General features: G+C 44.4%; 1 protein-coding gene across 9 annotated transcripts in view; it reads right to left on the bottom strand.

The window, feature by feature from the left end:
- Positions 1-19,531, bottom strand: part of GPATCH8 (G-patch domain containing 8) — a 54,358-nt gene that overhangs the window by 26,253 nt on the left and 8,574 nt on the right. For 2 of the 9 annotated variants that reach the window (XM_085040088.1, XM_085040091.1), the window contains exons 2-5: positions 12,328-12,402; positions 11,323-11,357; positions 6,574-6,591; positions 4,457-4,529 (exon numbers count right to left, since the gene is read on the bottom strand). Coding sequence is in view for 2 of the 9 variants with exons in the window: in XM_085040085.1 (XP_084896211.1) it covers positions 4,457-4,529; positions 12,328-12,402 (148 nt within the window). In the remaining 7 variants the exon portion in view is untranslated. Of the gene's footprint in view, positions 1-3,721; positions 3,809-4,456; positions 4,530-6,573; positions 6,592-8,769; positions 8,878-11,322; positions 11,358-12,327; positions 12,403-19,531 lie in introns of those variants that run through there. The other 7 variants (XM_085040087.1, XM_085040090.1, XM_085040085.1 and 4 more) reach the window with 5 other exon arrangements.

Consider the following 19,531-nt stretch of genomic DNA (forward strand, 5'->3'; position numbering starts at 1 on the left):
TTACATCAGCAGAGCTGCTCCCCACGGAGATCCAAGCAGCTCTTCCAGAATAGTGATGCCAAAACTTGGCCAAAAACATAAGCAAACATGAAGGAAGTTATTATTAAATAGGAAGAGGAATGAGGGGACAGAAGGTACTTCTTCAGGTCCAAAGGCTACAGGGAAAGTTCCTACACTGCAAGAACCTGCCCCAAAATGGACATCCCTGCCCTAAACAGAACCACCTGCTGCTTCTATTTCCGGAGTACTGGAGATAATCCAAGTCCCAGTACAGACCAGCAGCCACCCACCTTGAAACTCCACTTGGTTTCACTCTGAGCATTTTCATGACAATATCCGAGTGCTGAATGAGCTGCCTCAGTCCCTGAGGAGCAAACACACAGGAATTCCAGAGCTACACTGAGCCCCCACATTACCTGTGCTGTTTGATTCACAACTGAAGCACTGAGGTGCAGCTCTGCCATGACAAATCTGTGTTATCTGTTGCCATAGTAAAGTACTAGATTGGCATTCACTTCTCGGAGATACCACAAAATATCAGGATAATCTCAGTCTTGAGAATACAGTGAGAATGTGAAGTAAATCAGTGTTTTTTAACATATCAAATTAATAATAAAGGACACAATTTGTGGTGTAGGGGAACTTGTAGCGGCCTCTGTACAGGTCTTGGGCTGTTTTTAAAGGTCAAGACTGCAATCAGGCAAGAATGTTTACTTAACGGAGAACTTCAGAGAGGCAAATCTGTGTTGAATAATTACAGTTACTACCCAGACTGGCTAAGGATGAGCTGGACCTGTCCACCAGAGCTGGCAATCCCTCCTCAGAGTCCCCTCCATATGGCAAGTAAACATCAAACCTTCCTCTTCCCCTCCTGCCCACCCTCCCCAGGTCCTGCTATGACCCAGGAAGCAGCAGGATAACCTACTCAGTTTCCCCTGGTCTAATTAAATGAAATTAAACTACTGGTTTTAGTCTTCCAGATATACCTCTAGAGTACTATTACTTCATATTAAACACATAAGTCCAAAAAAAAAAAAACCAAAAAAAAACCCAGAAGTTTTCAGTACTTTTTTTTTTAACAAGACTTGCCAAAAAATTGACAGGGAAAAGGCAAAGAGCTTATAAAAATATTTTCACATATATGATTCAAATTATCCCACTTCTGCACATCAGTCTCCTGGCTTTTCATAATACGACTTTAACTTAATGGGAAATACTCATTCCAAGAGAAATCATTAGAGTGGTTGAATTCAGATTTCACTCAGCCCTCTCATTCCCCTCCTGACTTACGTAACTCCTGATTTATTCACAATCCTTGGGCTCATTTAGCACAGGACTTCACACGAAGGTCAGGCAATGTTTTTAACCAATCTTTTGCTAGTTTCCTTTTTTCAGGAGACCACAAAATTGTGGATTATTAAGATCAGGTGTTCCCCCAAAGATAAAACAGGCTAGGATCACCATTTTCTCACTTGTCAGAGCACAGCCATCATGGAAAAGTGGCTCACACATCTCTATGGAAAAGTGGCTCCCTAAGCCGTACTTTCCAAATTAAAAAAAGATCCCTGTCAACTGGCAACCCCCTCTCCTGCTTTTTCATATTCAGTGGCTGTTAGCAAGCTGAAGCACCATTTCCAAATATAACACAAGTTGTTTGTGGGAAAAAATGCTGAAAAACATCAGGGAAAGATGAGCTGAGGGATGACTGCTGAATTCCTTATGAGCATCTCTGAACCAGGATTCCAGCTCTGGCGTGGTGAGAGGCGACAGAACTGTCCCAGCCTGGTGCTCCACTCAGCACATAGCTCAAATTAAGTGAAAGATGCAGATATTCCAGGCAGAACACAGCTGCCCTGGTGTCAGCCATGTCACTAAGGGCATGGGCTGTGTGCTTTCCTACCCAAGGGCTCAGCTCTTCCCGTTAACAACACTTACACCACAAGGCAGCTGCTTCACGGGGTACAAAATGCCTCTTCTGCCTCTGGAATTATCCAGAGAATGAGCCACATTGTACCACAACAGCAGATTTTTACCAGCAGCAATTGGCAAGTGTGGATTTTAGGCTGTTGCAGCTACCACCCAGAGACCGCTCAGCACTCTGGATTCCATCCACCAGTGGGTAGTGAGGATGAAGGAACCCAGCACAGGATACAGTCCTGCAGTGTGAGGTTTGTTCAACAACAACGCTAGGGCCTGACTGCAAGAAACAAACATTTCTGCCTGGCAAATGTAACACAGCATCACTTTGGGACACACAGAACTAAAGAGGGAGCCCCAGCTCAGATGAACATCTAGAATTAAAAGTGACACCACAAAACTCAGCAGACTGAACTCATCCACTTCCTTTTAAGTGCACAGAAAGTAGATGATGCAGTACCAATTCCATACATGCAACCCAGAATTTTTGAGGGTTCGATGCAAGGACCTTCTGCAGGAGATCAGACACCACACCCACAGCTCAAGGCTGCTTGAAGAGGTTCTTGCTTCTGCTGCACCTCCTCACCATAGGCTGTGCAAGATACTAGGCTCAAGCACAGTGTGAAGCAAGTAGAGTTTAACAGGAACACACCTACATCTCTTTAGAAACATCTCCTGGTCTTTCCTGAGCAAGAGAGTGTGGAAGAGGGGAAGAACTTTTGTTCTGCTCCTGCCTTCTCACTGAACATCAAATGACTTCACTCTTCAAACTCCTATGATAAGATTAAAATTGGATGCAAATGTTTCCGTCCTGACATTTTATACTTGGATTTTTGGGCCAATCTAAGATTCACACAAAAATGTCACTGGATAATGAATTAAACGTTCCCAACACAATCATCACCAATGCCACAGGCAACAGGCACAGGCTCTGACTGCTGAGAACACAGAAGAGAAAAGCTGGAGCAGCAGCAACACCTCTTCCACATCCTCTGCCTGCCCAGACCTCTGGAGAAGTTGGCTGGCAGGTGGACAGGGCACTTTTCCCTTCCAAAAGGGCTGAAATTCCCACACATGCTCCAAAGCCTACATTAGGAAGTTACAGCACCAAACTGGGTTAAACTGGTTGGGTTATTTTTACTCCTTCATTTCTATTAACATTCACAGGGAAGTCCTCACAGCCCACATCTATGTAGCTTCCAAACAGTCCCAATCACCAGAGCTCCAATGATATGTGAGAGATCTGGACAGCTCCAGCACTGCAAGAGGCACAGTGGGAACATCTATATCTGGACAAGTCTCCAAGTGCAAATTGCTGCTCAGCCCACGTGACACAGTGACACCACCACCCCCTGCCTCGACTGCAGACCTAGAGTCCCATAATCCATGTTCACTCCACCACATCAGAGCCTGCAGCACCCCAAGCCCTTGGGCTGTGCCTTGGGATCCGTCCAGGGCTGGGACAAGGCTTTAGCTCCTTTCAAGTCTCTGTGTTTCCACACTGGTGACACACAGAGAATACAGGGGCACCCAAAAGACAGAATACACCGAGTTCCACCCCGTGCTGCACATCCCACATGCCAAAGGAAAAGCCCAGAGATGACAATAAAACCCCATCCTGAAGTCTGGCCCCAGCAGGGACATGAAAGGAGTGGAGAGTGCCATGCAATAACCAGAGGAACTCCAATGACACCATGTTAGAGGAAGCCAAAGCATTAGACAGCAATACAGTCCTGCCTGAGAGGTTAGAGAGCCTTAGTCCGAGGGATTAATAGGCATTCCCAGAGTTTGGAGAACTCATTACCTCTGCACAGTCCTCCACAGCACAGACAACCCCATCTCTAACGGGCTCACTCATGGAAGATGGATTACAAGCTCCCAGGTCTTCAGACTATGGGCATGGGAACACGAGTTACTCCGAGGGACTCAGGGTATACCTGAGCTTCAAACACTTCCACAGGTTTCTACAGAAATGGGGTTTAGTGTACAGGAAGAATTTAGGCTCAAGACAGCAAGGGGACCAGGTTCAACCAGCACTTCAGTGTCCCAAGGAGACTTGCTAAACAAACTGCTGGGAACAGAAGGAAGCCAAACCCATGACAGCCCTGTGGACAAACCAGGAGTGAGCCTCTCCCATCCAGAGAACCTCTGCCACCACTTTCCATCTTCAGTGGGCCCTTTACTGGCCTTCTAATGGCTTCTGACAGATCATGGGAACTACCTCAAATCATTAATTCTTTCAATACCAAAGCATCACCACAGTTTGAAGCTGCACCACTCCCTGTCGGCGTGGAGGAAGTGAATCCTCCTCCCTCCACATTGACTCTCACACATCCACCACACACACACCCCTAACCTGTACCAACAAGTGAGGCAGCAGCTTCCACTTGCACATTGCCAAATATGAAACTCAACAGTGCATTCATTTGGATATATTAATAATGGAAAGCAAATCTAATCTAGGAACAAAAAGCAGAAATAATTTTGTTAAAGACTGAGGCTAGAGTTGAAGGTTTCAGACACAAGGGACTGGACTTACCCTGCAGTGACTTTCCCAATCCCTGGCCCAGCTTCCACCCATGTTTCTGGAGTAAGCGGTGTCCAATATTATCCTGACAGACAGAACAGAGAAAACAAACCAAAAATATTCCAATAATATATTCTTCCCTTCCCGCTGACATTTAAACATGTGATGAGCAAGAGATTTTTCTACATATATATGCATGCAAAAAAATGCTACTGAAAAGGCAATATATGCCCAATAAAGGGAAAGACAAATGTCAAAAATTGCTGGCTAGAATTTTTCCAGGGGGATGGGTATCAGGGACGGTCACTTTCTGATGGTGTGCTGGGCAACTTTTGTGCATCACATTTAAAAGAAATAAAAAATAATAAAAATAAAAAGCAATGTGGGAGAAAATAAAGTGTACCAATAAAAATTGACAGTAAAAAGCATAAAATCAAGCTATTTATACAATCATATCCATCACCTAGATAGCACCACTTAAGATTTTTTTTGTAAAGAAAATCTACAATGTGTTTAGTCATTTTGTTTGTGTGTCAGGCTTTTATAATACTGAGTAAGTTGTAAGTGCAAGACTGCCCCACCACTAGAAACCAAAACACAATCAGAGCAAAATCCAGGCTAGACTTGATTGGGTTTTTTATATATGTATATATATATATAAACTAGCATGCAGCCAATATTAAACTGAAAAAACAGTGAGGTTAGTAAAACAAAAAAAATAAAATCAATTAAATAAAATGAGCTCAAGCACAGACTGGGTGATGCATTTCACATGTAAACTAACAAAAATACTAAGATGTTAGAATGAAACAGGCCTAGCAATAAGTTAACAGCAAGGAACCATTAGTGCATGTAGGGGAAACAATAAGCATAATGTCTCATCTTCCTAAAAAAAAAGCTATTTTGGAATAAGTGGAAAAGTACTGACGCAGCAATTAAGTGTCAGCTTTTGGAAATGGGACTGAGCAGGGCTCAGTGTGGAAATTGTTGTGTTTTATGCAAGGTTTCTGCCCCCAGACAAAGAGCAGAGCACTCACAGCACCCTCGAACCATCTCAGTCTGCCAGCTCACCCTCAGTGACCAGCTCACCCAGTCACAGGCACTGACCAGCTCCTCAAAGAAGGACTCTTGGCTGGGACCATGTTCACCTTCTAATCACAAAAAAATAAATATCAAAATCAGATATGCACTGGTTGATTATTAATTATCATCAGGCAAACCACAACTTGAGGTATCACAGAAATATCCTGAAATATAACAGGCTGTGACTCCAGAACACTGAGTGGTAAAAGGAATCCTAAATAATAATAAATCTATATGCTGCAGGTTTCTTTAATTAAATAATAACATCATTAACAGAAACCAGAGTAGGATTTGTCACTCTACAGGGAAGAAAATGACCACAGGGTTTGCACAACTTTGGTGAATCAGCTTGAAAGGCACAACCTTCCCAAAGATATTGGCTGCATGGACACATTTTTCCTCAAAAAGATGTTATCAAGTATAAATTTTGGCTTTTTTTTTTCAGATATCCTAGTAAAGTAAGATATTTTGTATTCCTGTATTTCCCAAGGAATAATGTACATTTTTCCCACACTATGGGCTCTGCCCCAGGACATAATTAGGGCTACATGGAAAAAAAAAAAGAAAAACAGGAGAAATAAGGAAATGTCTGGGGATAAAAGGTTAAATGAAAAAAGAAAAAAAAAAAGGAAAAATAAACAACGATGGATCCCCACCACAAACACCATGGAGAGGGCTGTCTGCTGCAAGACAGGAAAACTTACCTGCAGGCACACCTGGTCAGGCCAATCCCAATGGCCACAGAGTGCCCCATCCTGGGAGAGAGGGGCTGCAGCTTGGGATGTGTTTGGGATAAGGCACTGATTGTCCTACCCTGACAAAGGATCATTGAATCTAAAAGCCGGTGCTGACAAAAATGGCTGCGTTTTCCAAAAAGAAAAAACAAAAAAAATCCAAAGGACAAGGAGTACTTTGCAGTCTTGGCCAAGTGGAGATGAGACATTGTGCTGACTGTGTGTGTTATGAATGCACTAAAATAAAGACAGATGAAGCAGAACGCTATTCCAAAAGCAGTGCAAGTGGAGTGAAAGCATTTCCATACGAACCTGGCTTTAAAAACTGGGCTGTCAAAAGAACAGTTAAATGTAACACAAAGTAAGAAACTGTCCAATCACTAATGGTAGTTTTTTCTTTTGCTTTGTTTTCAATTCACTGCTTGCAAGTAATGTATTTATTAAAGAAGAGTGAAAGCATAAAATAAATTCAACAAGTCAAGACCAGCTGGGAGATTCAAGAGCGGTGTGTTGTGACTGACACAGTGAAGGGGGAAACAAATGTTAAAGGGAAAAAGAAAAATTTAGAAAGGTTATACACATTAGCACCACTTTTACAGACCCACTCAAGAGGATGGTCCCGAGTTGTTTGACATAAATTGGAATTATGCCTGAACATTGCCCTGTCTCAGCTCCCAGGAAGGGGTTGTCTCCCCGCCCCGATCTTCTCCATTTGTTTGTTTATGCAGTGGAACTACTCCCTAATTTTAGATACTATTCAATTGAAATGGAGCATCTTCTGTTGCACGGGATAGGGAGAACAACTCTAATAATTTAAAATTAACATTTGAGTTGGGATCTGGGCATTAGTCTGCTCCTTTCCAGCCATGTTCAGCTCCTCCCTCCTTTTCCAATGGCTATCCCAGACCTCTGATGGAGGCACACTGACAGAACTGCTCTTCAGTGCAAAAGCTGCCCTAAAAATGAAATTATGGAAGGCCAGGCTTGCTTGGCACCCACGTGAGAGGCTGTCTGCAGAGCCTGGGGAGTAGCCAGGGATATTGGGACCAAAATGTGACATGGGACAGCAAACGCTGCAACAGCTGACAGCTTTTTTTTTTTTAATTGTATTTTTAAGTGAAAGTTCTGTAAAAGTACAGCCTCTTTCACATAGAAAAAATGGGAGTTTTCACAGCAAGCTTCCTGTCCATGTCAAGAGGTGTCAATCCTTTTGAACAGACTATCCTCACACTGCAGCAGTGCAAAACCTGCAGCAGTTTTCCTGCAGAAGAGCTGCAATGATCCACAGAAATCCCACAGCCCCAGGAGGACATCCCTCATTTCTCAGCAGAGGGCTGGCACAAGTCTCCTCATTTTCTTACTCTGCCATTTTGGAGCTCCTTGTGTTACAGCCACAATAAAAATCATTGAGGCGGACAAACTAAGTCTCCCAATAGATGTTTGGGTGAGCAAGGGAACTCTCCTGGACCATGTGGGCACAGGCTGTGGGATGCTCCATGCAGGGAGAGCAGCTTGGCAGCTCTGGGTGGAACTATCCCACCTCTGGAGCTGGGCAGCTCTGATGGAGAGCTCTGCCTTAATGACAAAGCATAACTTTTCCAAAGGTGTAGGAAATGCAAAGCCTTGCCTCCACCAAACCTTCACAGAGCTGGGTAAGCTGCTTTGGAAAACACTCCTCCAAAGTGACCTGACTCCACCAGCTCAGACTGGCCTCCCCAGTTCCCCACCCCATGCCCTGACAAGATGCCGCTGGTTGCGTTCCAGGAGGATGAGTGATTGCTGAATGGGATATTCCCAGCACAAATTTCTGACAGAGGTCCTGGCCAATAGAAAAAAAAAAATTGCTTACAATTAATAGCTGGGGAGAAGAACCCCAAGGTTTTGAGGATGCCTGGGGGACATAACCCACACCATCAATTTTGCCTAGCACAGGTTTTCCATGAGATTCCCACGATCCCACTGTCCATCCCAGCATTGGGCAGGAACCATTCCTCTCTTGAGTGGATTGTAAGCTGTGCTGACTGTGTATGGAGGAATCTATAAGCAAGGATCGGATGCTACTGGGTGAACCCATGCAAACAAGAGGTTGAAAAGATTCCCAAAACAAAACCTAGAGCTCACTACAGATGACACAATGAAGACCAGAGAGAAAAGCCAAATAGTAATGCTACACCATTCAGCTTCCAGAAGCACATTATTTATAGCGCTGTCCACATATGGCTGCTGCTAAATGTCAAATCAGCAGCCTCATCAAATGACACTTTGGAACTAGTGGAGTCCACAGATCCGTACAGATTTCCAGTGTGACAACCCCGGCTCCGGCTCGGCCAGGCTGCAACAGCCCCTGGTGTCAAAGCACCGCCGACTGCAGCCTGACAGGGGGGGCTCAAGGAGCTCCTCGTGGCACCGAGCAGCATTAGAGAGAGGGGAAAGGATATTTGTTAGTTAGGACAAGGACAAACTAACAAGCTCCAGGAAAAGTGGGTGATTCCCAGTCTGGCCTCCAACCTGCAGCGGTGACGGCGTGGGTCGACCCCTGACACTGCCTGCACGGGGCCAGGGCTGCTCCTTGGGGGCTCTAAGGATCTATCGCTGTCTCCTACTCCATCTGCACTGCTGGGACGAGGAAAACCAGGAATTCACAGCAAAGAGACTCAATGAACAAGTAGAGATAAGGAATTAACGTGAAGAAAATCTGGATTCTATTAAAGCTGCAATAATTTGTGATATCCCGTTTGAGTACCTGAACTCAGTGCACTCAAAATGCCCCAACACAAATGCATGCAGCTTCTTGAATTTAAAAAAAAGGGTGAAGTGCTCTGACTTTTCAAGGACACCAGACAGCAGTGTTTGCACTGACATGAACAGCCAGTGTAAGTGCAGCATCTTTCAAACCAGCACAAGAAAAAATGTTACTTGGGGGAGAGGGGGGGAAATCAGTATTTGCAGCTCTGAAGAGTCCATTGATATGAAATATTTTCTTCAATTTAGTAATGGAAAATAGCTGGCACTCGTTCAGGCCACGTCCATCCCTAGCTCCTGGCAGCTCTGTTTTCCATAAATGTACTCTGGTTAGAGTCACATGGTTCAGTCCAGCCATCTTTGGCCTAAACAAGCTGTACACAGCAGGATTTCCACAGGAACACCACCACCAGTAGGCTAATTGAGGACACGTTTCAACATTGTAATGATCTGTAGACTCCCAAACCTATTTTTCCAGCCACCTTTGAGTTGCATGCTGTAGCAGTACAGTCAGCACCTCTCAACAGATAATGCTGCAGAGATGGATGTCACTCACATCAGTGGGGACTGTCACAGGGACACAGCACAGGAAACCCTCCACCCCATCTTCAAACACCTGCAGGCTTTGGAGCACCTCCATATCACTAAGCTAGATGTGGGACGCTGCAAGGAGCACATTTAAGAGAGTCTAGTCAATCTACTCTTCATTCTGAAGAATAATATTTTAACTGGGAAGTGCTTTGATCTGCCATGGTTATAAACAAAGGATATTCATCATCCAAACTGTTTCCATACTACAAAGCACACTCATGACTCTGAGCAGATTTCTTGGAAAAGGCCAGTTGGATTGCTAACAGAGAACTGGTTAAGGGTTAAAACCCAGTTTGTTAATATTTGAAAATACTTGGATGTGTGGTAGTTCCAAAATACAGATTTGCCCTTCCTCCATCCCTCTCAATTTCAGTTCTGGGTGAGCAAATAGCACAAAACAGAAGAAAAAAACAAAAAACAAAAAAGGCGGAATGAACACTCCTCTCCTGGTGAAGTATCTTGCAGGAGAGGTGCCCCACTGAATTCTGCCAAGGAAACTGTTCCTTCTGTTAGTGTAATTTGCCAATTCAAAGAGCACAGTCATTAAAAGCATGGAAGCAAAATCACCTCCACAGGTGTCGGGAAACTCAACAAAGTGATTCCTGCTTCCCAGATGGAGAATTTCTTCTAAGAATCAACAATGTATTTTACCAAGACCATGTGAAGATTAACCTCAAAAGTGACCAGTTTTTTTCTGACTCTGGTTTCTGACACTGCACTTGTTCATGAGGCCAAAAACCTACCCTGTGAGTAGTCACAGCTTTGAAATCCTGGGATGGACACTGGCACAGGCTGCCCTGGGAAGTAGTGGAGTCACCATCCCTGGAAGAGTTCAAAGGCTGTGTGGATGTGGCATGTGGGGACATGGGTGAGGAGTGGCCTTGGCAGTGCTGGGGGATTCAAGTACGTTAGAGGACTTTTCCAACCCTAATGATTCTGTGATTCTCTTACTTCAGACAAAAGAGGAGTGAAAGAAACTTGATTTTAAAGAACAATTTGAGGTTTTAGCTCTTTCTCCTCCCAAACTATGCCATTCTCTTGTCCTCTCCATCCAACTGTTTTCAATTAGGCTGAACTGTACCTACCAAGGAGTTGTAAAGATTAAAAATGTCCTGACATTTGGACGGTGAGAGATATATGCGAATAAAATATTAAAGCCATAATTTAATTTATTTTGTCTGCTGCAGTTCAGCATTAATCAAACTGCACAAAGCATTACTCCTGTGGATGATGAGAGCTGCACAGTGAGCCCAGGGTACCTGCTCAAGCTTTACACACTTCCATAGGCATCGTTCCCTCTCGAACACCAGAGATGTAATCTCTGACCTCTTCTACTCCTCTGTTTGGGAAAGCACTTTTGGAAATCAGGTAACCAGTCTGAAAGCAGCATTTGAATTATTTTGAAATTAGCATTTCCAGCGTGGCCCAGAGTAGGCTACCAACACATATTTCCCATTATATTTCCATCCAGCCTGGCATTTGAATTCAAATCCCCGTGTCCCAAGGTAAGACTGAAGTATTCAGGAGAACAGTGAATACCAATTCCCATCTCTGCAGCATTATCTCATGCGTCATCAATTACTGCCATGCCTAAATCTAGCATCATGCCAGCACATTAAGACAGTAGGTACTATATGCAGTGTTCACTGGACCAGAAGAACAGAAATAAGAAGGGGGAAAGGAAACCCTAGAGAAGAAATTAAAAAAGGCAGACCGTGCAATACAAACCAGATCATGGCTGCTTAGCTAATATGGGCCAACTGCTGCGGAAGAAAAACGTCGAACACCCCAAGTTGTGTAAATTTTTGGTAAACATCTAACACGCACACAAACACACACAACACCAACCTACACACCAACAAAAATATATACTGGGCTTTGGCTAACACTGGCTCTTCTAGGGGCTGACTAAGGTGGAGAAAATTTACCAGAACTTGAATTAATAGGGAAAGGAAACACTTGACAGGTACTTTCTTAACAAAAATCTAGACTTAATCAGAGCACCACTAAGCATCCCTTGATTATTCACTAAAAGTTTTGTTTCTGAATGAAACTCCAAATGAAATTTAGCTAAAGCTAAGTGTCAAACATGGATCCAGTTTAGGCTGAACAAGTTGTTGTGCCTAAAACCAGGAGAAGGTGCTTTGCAAAGAGAAAAATTAAAAAGCTCAAAAAGTAAAACTAAACAAACCCTACTTTTCCCCCATCTTACAGCACGAGTCTCCATACCTAATTCAAGGTAAAGCAACTTTACAGAAGGGCTCAGAGCAGTTACAGCTCTGTGGGGAAGGACTGCTGGACTAACACTGATCCCTCACTCCATACTGCCAGGTGTCATTCTAACACTTTTAACACACCAGTAGTTTTCAAAAAATATAAACCAAAAAGGATCAAAATATATTTTGCTATACTATTCCATCAGGTTCACACATAAATTAAACTGATTCTTCAAAGAAAAGTATAAAAACTTAAAATAAATATCCATGAATGAATGTATTATTTTAAATAATTCCTGAAACATCATGTTGAACTCAAATTTAAAGTTTTAGTTTTAGGACTACTTCAAGATTAAATCCCAGACTCACTTAAGGTCAGCATGCAATTCACCACCAATTACCCCTCACTGCCAACAACAAGGTACCCACTGCTATCAGATTTGACTGCATTCACATCAAGTACCATCCGACCACGGCCTAATTCCTGGGGAATGATGCTGGTAAGGGGGGGCCTTACCGATTCGATGGGCTTGTCTAAAGACGCCTGCTCTATCTCCAGGTGCCCCTCTTCATACTGATCAAAGTGATTGCCCTGCAAGAGAACACAAGGGTCAGTTCCACAGCCAGCACACACTTCCAACAGTTTCATTTCCAGACAGGTTTGGTTACAGTGTTATATTTTATATAATTTTGCTAACAAACGAACTCATTAAATACAGGGTCAGTTCAGTGTACCAGCTATAAGGACAAAAAAAAACCTAAAAACTTAGTCAATTTGATGATAACCATAACCTATTAAAGTTGGCAAAATATCAAACATTTACAATGACAACACTTCCAGATTTTTTTCTTAAGAAAGTCTGTGAAAACACTGAGCATAAGCACCAGTGCCAGCACGGAAACCACACACGACAAGGAGCAGCAGGAATAGATGCCCCCACCACTATAAAGGGTTTTTCCAAGGCTTTCCCTGCACCAGGAATTTGCTTGAGGGATACTTGTGATTTCATACACCTTAAACCAACAAAACCCCACAGTGCTTGTCCATGGTGTGGAAATCTGCAGAGTGATCTGTCCACGGAGATGATCCCCCAATACACCACACAGTCTTTAGTCCTGACTCCAAGCAGTCCCTCTGCTAGCTGATCACCATCCCCCATGGCAAAATTGGATCTTCCCAAGTTTTTGGGTGAATACTGAGCATGCAGGTTTCTGAGCTAGGAAGGCAATGGCAATCTCTGTCCTCCAGAACATGTGCTGGTCCACACCAGTGAAAGGCCATTTCAGGAAAAACAAACATCTCTACTGCAGCTCTGCCATAATTTTAGAGGTTCCAGAAACCTCAGATTCCTGAGATTGCAAACACGGTGAACAATTTTTGACTGTTCAATAGGTCCGTGATGCAACACATCCACCTAGCACTAGGTCACTGGCACAGACCTGGAAAGGAAACACTTGGACTTTCTAGCTGCAAACTCGAAAGCAAAAGCGGTGAGATTCCTGCAGCTGGGAGGAGCCCAAAAGCCACTGAAGGGGGTGGTTTCAGCGGGCTCTGCTACACTCCCACTGCTCAAGAGTCACAGAACTCCAGGAGGTGCCATGCCTTGGCTGTCACCCCCCATTCCCCGCTCAGGCCCTACAGTGCCACTGGAACCTCTGGCTGCTCCATGCACGGCAACCTCTGGCAGGTTTTATTTGCATCCCAGTTCCACAATCCCTTGGAGCAGGAACATGCAGCACTGCTGTCAAGAGAAACATGCTGTCACCCTCCTCCTTCCACCAATACCAACTTCTCCTTCTGCAAGAATTTTAATGGAAGCCAGCACGAGAAAGAGCAAACTGCAGCTGTAACAGACTGACAGTTGGAATATTACAAGCCAGGCACCAGTCTCCAAAAATCCTCTAGAAGGAGTGTTCATATGCAGCAATGCAAATCTACAAGCCACCATCTTCGCTAAAACCTGGTGCCAAGAGAAGGTGCTTTGATGCTGGTGCCCCAAGTTCCAGCCCATCCATCATCTGCAGGCCCTGGTGGTAAATTCACCCTGGCCACACTCTGCTCCTGCACATCATCTTTCCCATAGCCTCTCCCGAGTGAATGTGGGGTTTAATCCACAGGCAGAAATCCACTCCTACTCTCTTTTTTTTGGACAGCCTTCAAGGAGCAAGCTGAAAGCTAACTTACTATGCACAAGCAGTCACTGAGCTGCTTTGGAAAGCGAATAATGCTCAGAGATAGCGCGGTGTGGATGTACAGACTGTGTGTGAGGAAGCCAGGAGCCCACACCAAACACCTGCCCCAGTGGTTGGGGGACAGCCCAGCCTCCCAAAAAGCAGTGCCCAAGAGAACCAGAGCAGTCAGGAGTGCCCATGCTAGCAACAGTGGCAAAAACACATTGCTAAACTTCATCTATTAAAACATTAAACCCACGTAACATTCAGTTAACTAACACTTGAAACCCTCTCAGCACGAACGCAGACACGTCCCTGCGCCTCCTTTCACTCGCTGCCTGTAGGTAGCTCAGCACACACCACTAAATTACCTGGAACAGGCTAAATATTCCTGCCCACTCCCTGGCTCCTCCAGTGTGCTGTCTGCCAAGGCACTGAAAGCTGTTTTTACCGAGGCAAGGGTCAATCCCAGTTCGAGGGCAGCATGCCTTGCTGCTGAGGCTTCACAACTCGCTTTTTCAGTGCTTAAAACAACATCTCCTCCCTAAAACTATGCAAAAGGCTGAGCACTCCCTGTGCCATGGCCAGAGAATCAGAGGGCAAACAAAGCCATTATCCCTTAGTTCTGGTGATCCCACCACTATTCACTCCATGTATTTTGGGGGTTATTTTATATATTCATATTCTTTGGGGTTTATTATGTACTTGAACTCTATTTGTTCCTGGTCCAAACAGCTGCAATACTAAAACTAGAACCTCCCAGAGAGGCAGGTGCTGCCTGTCAGCTGGAAGTCCTGGGCATAAAAAGGCCATGGAGCACAGGGAACAGGCCCTGTGGGAACGCTGCCAGCCTGCTCCTGTGTCAGGAAGGTGTTCCAGGCTTGGAAATTCAAGGTTTCACAATAACAAAGTGTCCAAATGGAGCTGAAATCGATACTCATCACAGAGACTGCTCTTTATTTATCAATATTTAGAATAAATATAAAGGAAAAATTCCCTTCCACCATAAGGCAGCTCATCCTGGAAAAAGGCAAGCAGACAATCCAGTGGCCACAGTGAGGTGGGATTTATGGGGGTGTTCAGGCTGGTGGTGCCTAATGAGGGAAGAGAAAAAGGGTTCTATGACTATGGCCATGACACACAGCTCGTTAGGGCAGTGCTGTCATCGTGGGGATCCAGGCCTTTTGGAGCCAGAGGCAGCACAGTCTGTCCCTTTGCTTCTTCATTCCTGAAGCTGGCTAAGGAACAAGTTGGAGGGAATTCCATCTGGTTTCCCTCTTTTCCAATCCTACAACCTGGTGCATCGAATGGATCCATAAAACATTTCTGTTTTGCTGTACCTTAAGACAATGAATCAGAAGAACATAAAATACTTTAACATTTAAATCCAACAATTAATTAAACCCTAAATGCTGGATCTGTTGAAAATAAACTGCATTTCTGGCAAACATGAACCACAAGAACAGACCACATTTCAGTATGATTTTGATGTGTGAATTCCACAGACTTGAGGGATGCTTCCCACTTTGGAGGAAACCTTTATGGGAAAAGAAGGATTCAATCCCATGGATTCAACCCCATGGATACCAGGCTATGAAAGAACAGCTGCATTAAACCCAGCACTATTCAAAAGCTATTCCCAAGCTTCCTGTATGGCTGTTACAGAGATGCAGTAAATTTCCAGCCCTGGGAGCTAATGGCAAAGCTTCCACCTGCTCCTGTGGACAAAGATTTTGGGGCTGCCTTCTCCCCCCCTCATCCTCTGCCCCCATTTTACAGCTGCCTGCATCAGGCTTTCTCACTTCTGCTCTGTGAAACAAGACATGTTGCACTGCCCCTTTCTCACAGACAGTCCTCGATCCACCCTAGAACAGCAACAAGAAGATGAGAGGCTTCCACTTCAGCAGCTCTCACTTTGTGCTACACTGAGCAGTCTGACACTGGTGCTTCCCTACAACCACACTGAAATTCAGTATTTTCCTACTTCATGAGAAGCCTCCAGCATGCAAACACTCCTCATCACACACCACACACACCACTTGGCTTCCTTGTGCATTCATCTCCAGGAGCCAACATGTTTGTGCCCTGTAATTTTTGTGTAATATCATCTGAACTTTGGCTCTCTACCCACTCTGGTTACTCACAGTCACATGTTCTCTGCTCTCTCCTCCACTTTCCCATTGTTTGATCTTTGCTTGAAGCTCTTGGCCAAACCTTCTTGGAGGCCTCACACACTGAATATGGCATTTGAAAAAGCAACCAACAAAAGCTGCCTCCATGCAGCATTTCAGACCCTTGTTCTCCCTTTTTTGGACTGTAAATACTTCAGAGCCCTGGCTCAACAAATGCCATTTTGTTCCAGATTATACCCAGTAGAGTCAATGCATTTCCTGGGACAATTCAGGAAAGCTGCTTCTTTCCTACTTACAAGGTCCCTAACACTGGGCAGTGAGACCCAGTAAGAATCATTAAAAAAATTAAGAATTTAATTACACTTTCATCCCAAAGTCCTTGGTGGCAAGAATTATTGCAAATAAACCACTTACTGCAAGTGAAATAATTTGTTGATTTAAGCCCATTTATTAAAGTTTTCTATCACAGAACTCACTCTCTCCCTACACGAGGCACCTTTTCAGTAAAGTAGGCTAACACAAAGCATGTAAGGACACACAGAGAAATCACTGGGAGGGAGAATCCTTTAAAAACATCTTCACAATGACAAAGCAAAAGAAAATACACTCTCTCCTTCCCTCTCACCCCACCCCAAAGGGCGTATCCAAAATCAGAGCCAGGTCACGAGCATTGTGTGCAATTCTAAGTCACCTAAAGCATCACCACCACAATGAGGAAATAATGATGAGTCACTTCAACTGCTTTAGGGCCATCAGACCTCCCTGGATATTAATTACTGGACTGCTCTGTGCAACCCGTCCGAGCACGGAGCATATTAAGATGTCAGCATGCAGAACACATTCCATCTAGTGCCCATTCCTGATGGGAATGAGTGGTTTCTTTGACGAACAGCCCTAAGTTATCCATGTATTATTTCCGAAGAGAATGTGGAAGCCTCCAGCCCAGCAGTTGGCTGGATCTGGGAACATGCAGAGATGGGAGCTGGGGACACAACAAAGGAGAAGGACAATGGAGCCAGGAGCACAGGGGTTCCTTTCAGGACATCCTTCAGCTCCTGCTCCACCAGAGCCCAGTCACAGCAGCGTGGTGGTTATTAACAGCAGAGATGAGGTGAGTTATAAACCCAACACAAGTCAGATAGGAAGAGCCTAGAACGGGAAAACTCTGGCTGCTCCACCAACCACAGGGACAACGCCTTCAATGCTGTGAAGAGAGCAAAATAGGAAAAGATTCTGGCATAAAACCCTGTGGCTCTGCCTGGAAGCATTAAAACAGGGATGGCTGGGGAGGGAATGGGCAGAATGCAGCTGCTGAGACGTCACAGCAGAAACAATCTATTTATGTCCCTACTGGATTTCAGGATTGGCTCAGGAAGGCACTCAGAAATGCTGCTTCGTGCGACCATGCCAATAACAATCTAAAGAAAGCAATTTTGCAGAAAAGCCTTACTATACTCACTGTTATTATTTCTTAAATGCACTGGAAAAAGAGCACAGCATGATCATGACTGCTTAACTGCACTTGAAAAGAGCACAGTGTGCTCCTTAGATATTCAAAAATTAGTTTTAAGCTAGAAGAGTATCAGAAAAAAAGACTCAAAAATCACATTTATATTGCATTTACCTGAGAAAATGGAATTTTAAAAGACTAAATCAAATCGTCACCACTTCTGCATATTTTATTTATCCATCAATTCAATAAATAAATCTTGAACTCTAAAAATATTAAGTCAAACCATAACATTCAGGGCTGTTACCCACAAGTACCACTCAAAAACATTTAACCAAGCCCAGTCCCCATTCCCAGAAGCCCTGCAGGCATTAGGCTGAGAACAGCAGATGAGACACAGGAATATCCAAAACCAGAAATGAGTCCCCACAAAAAAGGCCATTTTCTAATGTGGATACAGGCAGGGCAGAGTGCGTGAGCTGCAGATCCCTGAATGTTTTGCTCCCGCGGCTGGGAAGCACAGCTGACATTTCCTGCAGCCCTCCCGGGACGGGTCAGCACAGATGCAAGCTCGGAGTACAGGGAACTGGAGCAGCATCTGAGCACAAGTGAGCAAATGCCATCCTGCCAAAATCCTCCCACCCTGCACGCACACAGCACCACCACAGAGCAGGGAAAAAAGCCCTCAGACTCCAGAAGCAAATATCCTGCTAAATATAATTTTCTTTCCTGAAGGAGACACAGCATTTGCAAGACCTTTAGAAGGATAAGGCACCCTCATATCCATCCACGTTTCCCAAAGCTGGCTCCTAGCACTCATCCCACATCCAGGACATCTGGGGGAACATTGCCTATCCAGCACCAGTACAGTGGCCAATGGGCTCAGGAATTGCTCTGCAAAGCCCTGAAAGTGCACCAGCCTCTTGCTTGACCCAGAGACCAGGAATTCCAGCAAACCATCATCAACAGTCATCTCATTTTGTATTTAGTTTTCTTTTGACAAACCTTTCCAGCTCAGCCAGCTGTTTCCAGATGTGCTGGTTTCACTTCTCTGCACATGGCCCGAGGGTGAGACACCCACCACCTGCAGCTGCTGTGGCACATGTGGGACAGAAAGAATACAAACCCACTCCTGGCACAGATGAAATACAAGAAGTACAAGTGACAAGGTCTGCCAGTGCTCTGATTTGGTTTATTTGTGGGGCTCTGGCACTACTGACATTACAGCGAATTTCAGCCAAGACCACTGGGGGAAGGAAGGTGTTAAACCCAAATGCAGCTCCCCACAACTGATCGTTGTGTTTATTACACACAATCAAAATGTAACGGGTTTCTAATACCTCTGCAAGATCCACACCTCCCTACGCACACTGACTACAGATCACAGCAGTAATTCATGCTGCCCTTTGCAGCTCGGCAGGGCCTGATGACTCTATACCGTGGAAAGGCTCCAAAACGTAATTGATGCAGACAACCATGTTGATGTTTAGAAATTCATCCGAAGAGCTCAAAAACAACTCCAGGAAAGCATAGCTTTCAGTGTTCCTTGAATATTCATTATGCACTCAGAAAAAAATACATTTTTAAGACCAACATGCACCTAGGAGATGGCTCCATCCAACCCTGGAAACTTTCTTGGATAATTTTAAAGGCCAAGTGGGTTCTCAAAGCTATAAAAAGCAATACAAAAGCAACTTTGTACTGGCACCTGAAAAGCCTTTGTTAATGCTTCCCAGAACAAAATCATCCTTTTTCCTGTTGTTCTGTGTAGTGTCTCTAAAGACACAAAAAAATCAGATTCTTTCCTAGCAACACAGAGGTGAAGCATTCCCAAACAACACGTTCTCACCACCCTCCACATGTTAGGAATTGCTTTCCCAGACCTTTCCCTGCAATACAAGTGGGAAGTACGGCACATCTGCACACCCCCAGAAACAGCTGAATATTTACAGTCAACATCTTGTGAA

This window comes from Lichenostomus cassidix, chromosome 27 (assembly GCF_008360975.1).
Source record: "Lichenostomus cassidix isolate B80296 chromosome 27, HeHo_3.0, whole genome shotgun sequence".
NCBI lineage: Eukaryota > Metazoa > Chordata > Aves > Passeriformes > Meliphagidae > Lichenostomus > Lichenostomus cassidix.